General features: G+C 50.7%; 1 protein-coding gene across 1 annotated transcript; it reads right to left on the bottom strand.

The window, feature by feature from the left end:
* Nucleotides 1-4,235: 4,235 nt before the first annotated feature.
* Nucleotides 4,236-4,730, bottom strand: LOC128593851 (40S ribosomal protein S24-like). Its single transcript, XM_053602188.1, has one exon. It carries the CDS (start codon nucleotides 4,713-4,715, stop codon nucleotides 4,314-4,316), a length of 402 nt encoding a protein of 133 aa, XP_053458163.1. The 5' UTR covers nucleotides 4,716-4,730; the 3' UTR covers nucleotides 4,236-4,313.
* Between the last annotated feature and the right edge of the window lie 503 nt (nucleotides 4,731-5,233).

The following is a 5,233-nucleotide window of genomic DNA, read 5'->3' as shown; positions in this document are numbered from 1 at the left end:
GTGCTGTGGGTCAGAGGCCCAGTAGGAAACAGATGCCACATTTAAATGTGGGTAATGTAAGATTTCTTTACAAAGGACTCTTTATAAGGTGTGGGTGTAAGGGAGCCAGGAGAGACCAGTGCAGTGAGCAGGGGCTAGGCAGCAGAGCTATGGCCACCACAAGGCCCCAGGGAGGGCGAGGGCGTGCTTAGAAAAACTGGCAAGGAGAGAGCCAACTTTTGAGGAGCTCCCAGAGATAGGGAAGACTGAGGTGGGCCTGCAGGGGATGGAGCCAGCACCATGAGTTCCCACCGCACTTTCCCCCTGTCCTCTGATCTCCTCCCAGTGCCTCCAGCAGCCCAATCCTACCTGACATTAGAGGGCAAGGAGCCTGGGCACAGAGTCCATGCAGGCAGGCTCAGGCAGGGTGGAGGGCTGAGAGGTTTCCAGGGACAAGCAGCAGACACCCTGCATGTATCTCTGGCAAATATATGTTTATTTATTAATAAATTCTAAACATGTACAACTGAGCTAATATATTATGTACATTATAAAGTATACAGAAAAGGGGGAATTGAAAAACATGAGATAGAAAAGATAGAAGCAGAAGCTCTGTTCCACTTCTTTTGGGTACCTCTCTTTCTTTCCTCGCACCCTTCTCATCCCACCGCGGCACTGCTGAAGTGGCCTGGCCAGACACCTTGTTCTCTCGGAGTAATAAGGAGTCACACACTCTTACTGTGTGCTGGGGGCCGCTCATTTCATCTCACAATAACCCCATGAACACTGGTACTATTTTTACTTTCATTTTACAAATAAGGAAACTGAGGCCGGGCGCAGGAGCTCATACCTGTAATCCTAGTACTCTGGGAGGCCGAGTCAGGAGGAACTCTTTGAGATCAGGAGTTGGAGACTAGCCTAAGCAAAAGCAAGAGCCTATCTCGACTAAAAATAGAAAACAAAATTAGCTGGGCATTGTGGCAGCCACCTGTAGTCCCAGCTACTCTGGAAGGTGCAGCAGGAGGATCACTTCGAACCCAGGAGTTTAAGGTTACTGTGAGCTAGGCTGATGCCAGTGAGCTAGACTAAAGTCAGGCATTCTAACCTGAGGCAGCAGAGTGAGACACTGTCCCAAGAAAAAAAAAAAAATACAGGGAAACTGCGGCACAGGGAGGGGAAGTGACTCACTCAAGGCCACACAGATAACAGTGAGTAGAGCCAGGATTCAGCCCCTGGGGCTGTGCTCTGAACCACAGCTAAGCAGTTTCACTTACCTTCCCTGGAGTCAGGAAGGAAGGTGCACTGGAGGTCTATTCCTTCAAAGCTGATCTCTTTTTGTCTCTCTCATTTCCTCTAAATTCTGCCTCTCACGTGGTGATTGGCGTGAGACCCATGTCCAGGGCCAGGCAAGCTTGGTAGTGTCCTGGTAATAATGAGAGCTCTCTAGGGAGGGTTGCCTGGGAGGCAGGAGGCAGGGCCTGGGGCTGAGCCTTTTGTCAGCTTGAAAGAAGGAGAGGTTTAGGTTTGCCCAGACACCCTGGGCAGCCTGGTTTCCTCCTCTCCCTCCCTGGCTGACTGGTTACTCCAGACCTCTGCCCTTTGGCACCTCCTCCCCAGCACCTGCAGTGGGCTCCTGCCCAGACCATTGGATACACCTGGGCTTTCAGAGCCCAGTAAAATCCCACTGTCTCTCCCCTCTGGAGAGTGTCTTGCCTGAGTGCCTGGCTTCCCCTCCTCACTGCAACTCAGAGAAGGTAGGAACCACATCTGTCTTCCTCACTGTCACCACCTAGACACCTTCCTCCAAGGTGCTCTGGGACACAGGAGGTACCAATGACGGTTAGAATCAGCGAAGGGATTTTGGGATGTTCACATTGTTCTGTAGGCCAAGAGGTTTTCAGCAGGTATGTTTCATGATCCAGTTCTCCAAGTATCCTGGGGTTTGACAGGTATCTCCCCTCCTTTCTGGATAGTGTTTGCTGAGAGCTGTAGCAGCCTGAGAAGACCCCTCCCCACAGGCTGCGAAAAAAGGGGTTCCCCGGGCTCATAACAGCATGAGGCACAGGCAGCCAGACAGGGCAGCGCTTACAAGGCCTGCTTCTCTGGCTGCCAGGCACCATTAATGCCCACCTTGTGGGGGGGCTGGGAGGGGGCAGCCTGCGGGCATGGGGCCTCTTGACAGCCTCGTGTCAGAAGGCCCTGGGCAGACTGAACTCTGTCGCCTCACAAGACAGGTCACTTCCCTTCTCAGCTTCCAAGCCTTTACCAGAACTGTTTTCTTGTCCCTTAACTCGGTTGGTATTGAAGTCTGGGCGGCCTGACAGTCCTGGCAGACAGCCCAGAGGCCAGCGCCCCAGGCAGACACTCTCTCTGCCTTATTATTCAGCTCCGACAGGCTCACTGTGATTGGGTGGCATTTGTGAGCACAAAAGAGAAGGCTTGGGCATTCAGGAGGCCCTTTCAGAAAAGGGCGCTGCAGGCCTCCTGGCTGGAGATCCTCCTGAAGTCAGTTTGAGTCTATTTTCAGCAGTCCAGGCATTTCTGTTTGCACCCTGACCCTGGCCTCCTGGGCACAATAGGAAAGGGATTCTGCATACTTGGGGTGCAGGGGTGGGCTGGTGTAGATGCTTCTGCCGGGGACCCCCTGCCTTGAGGACCTGGTGCTGTGGTCTTCCTGGCTTGCTCTCTCACAAAGGGGGTGGCACCCACAGGGGGGAGTCCTATACAGCCAGCACCTGAATCCACCTGGCCTCCCTCTACCTGACATTACAGCTGGCTGCAAGTGGACGGAGGCTGCTGCCCTGTGGCTGGTAGTCCACAGTAAAGGGCCAGCTCCCTTAATCAGTGTCTAATGTGATGCAGGACTGCTTTGTCACCACATCGTCTCTGATTCTCTGCAGTGCCCAGATCAGAGGTCCCACAGCTGTGCTCCCAGACCCCCCACTCGACAGGAAGTATTAGATTAGAGCAAGTGAGGGTAAGAGCAGGCAGGGTGGCAGGGAGGCATTCACAGACAACAGCCTCTGGCCCTGCTGCCCTCCTGCCAGCCCCACCACCAACTTTGTTCCTAATCTTGGGAGGGACAGAGAAGAGGGTAGAAGCTTTGAAAATTCCACCCAGGTATGATGCCCTGGTTCCCGGCATGCCCTGTGGCCGTCTGTTGTTGATTTTAAATCAGTTCGCCTGGGAGTCCAGTTCAGTTCAGCAGACAGCATTATTTGCTTATTAATTTGTTTATTGATTTACTGGGCTGTACTTGGGGCTTCTCCCGGGAAGGACTCCAGTCGTGTGTGCTGCTCAGCATCCAGCCATCAGTCAGAGTCAAGTTTGGACTTAAGATGCCACAAGGCCTGGAGCGTCCAGATTCAAGCCAGTGCAATGGGGGACTGGAGGTCCAGGCAGTTGGTGAGGTGGTAGGCAGCCTGCAGCCACTCCAGGGACACAGGTCTGCTACCCCTGGGAATAGTGCCCCCTGGAGTTGTGCTGCTGGGCACTCCTGGTTTTGGCCTCTCCCTATAGAGGGTGTGAGCACACAGCCCCTTCTCAGGAGAGGCCCTTCTCTGGCTCAGCTTGTATGTAAGAGGCCTCCTTCCCAGAGGTGGGGTATGGAGGAGAAAACCAGTCTAAGGTCTTTGGTGCCCCAGGGGTTCAGATTCATGTCTTAGGATGGGTTTTCCAATGTGCCAGGATTAAGAAGGCAAGGGGTGTTTCTAGCAATGATTCTCTCAGTTCTTGCATAATAATACTATATTTTTTAAACCTCTGAGGATGTCTGTGGCTTTGTCACCTTTTTAAGGCATATGCTGACTACAGATTGTGGCAGACGGATAGGAGGGGAGGAGAGGGAGTACTGGGAGGAGGCAGCAGCCTCTGAACAGAATCTATCATGGATACCGAGGATCTGTAAGAGTGAGGTGGCTGCAAATGTGGGCTGGGGGTCAGGCAGAGCTGGGGTGATTCCCAGCTCCATCATTTATGTGCTGGGCAACCTCAGGCAAGTTACTTACCCACTCTGTGCCTTATCTCATCTATAAAATGAGAGTGGGCATGTCACCCTTATAGGATTGATGTGAGGATTATAAATGAAATAATGTAAAAAAATGCACTAATATATAAATGATTGTTATCTCTTTATTATACATATAAGATTAGAGATGATATTTCCCGCTGGAAATCTCACTCCTGAAATGAAAAGAGACCGTGTCTGAAAAAATCCAGGGGCTCCCTTTTCAGATGTGTTTTTCTTTTTTTTTTTTTTTCACATGAAAAGTCTTTATTAATCCCCTTGTGAAAACATCTATACAACGGCTGCAGATAACATCACTGTAGAGTCTTTAGTCCTTCGCCTTTTTGCCAGCACCAACATTAGCCTTTGCAGTCCCCCTGACTTTCTTCATTCTGTTCTTGCGTTCCTTTCGCTGCTTTCTTGATGTCTTTTTCTTCTCGTACAGGCCATGCCTTGCAAGTCTATGTTTGGGTTCATTTTTCTTTGCATAATCCAAAGAATCGTAAATCATGCCAAAGCCCGTTGTCTTCCCACCACCAAAGTGAGTTCTGAATCCAAATACGAAGATGACATCAGGTGTGGTCTTGTACATTTTGGCTAGTTTTTCTCTAATTTCTGTCTTTGGTACTGTTGCCTTCCCAGGGTGAAGGACATCAATGACCATTTGTTTCCTCTGAAGTAGTCGGTTAGTCATGAACTTCCTGGTCCAGATAGTTACTGTGTCATTCATGATGGCGGGTGATCCTCGGGCCTCAGATGTGTTTTTCTCTTGGACTGTTTAGGACTTCTCTGGGCCTCCCTGGAACTCTTTCACTTCCCTTTCCCTTCAGGTTCAAGATCAAAATCTCCCAATATTGCTACATAGCATAACGCAATGTAACACTAATATGTGGCCATGGGGAATGCTGGGTGTGGACATAGGTGGTCAGGCCTCATAGAGGGAAAGGGCTGTGGGTGCCCCCTGAATCCTGCTGCCTTGTACGAGTGGACAGGGTCTTGGGGGAGCATGAGGGCTGAGGGTTCCCACTGCCCAGGCTTCAATCCCAGCTCAGCCATATACTACTGTGCAGCCTTCATGAAGTGGTTTGATCTCCTGTACCCAGTTTCTGCATCTGCTAAAGAAGGTTATAATAGTACTGCACTTAGCTGGCAGGCCATTTTGAGGTTGAGTTGATACATCTTAAAATACCACTCACAGGGCACAGATTCCCCAACTTCTCCATCTTCCATTATTCCTACTCATCTCTG

Source organism: Nycticebus coucang, chromosome 9 (assembly GCF_027406575.1).
Source record: "Nycticebus coucang isolate mNycCou1 chromosome 9, mNycCou1.pri, whole genome shotgun sequence".
NCBI lineage: Eukaryota > Metazoa > Chordata > Mammalia > Primates > Lorisidae > Nycticebus > Nycticebus coucang.
Note: the sequence above shows the minus strand (reverse complement) of the source record. Positions and strands in the feature narration are given on the sequence as shown.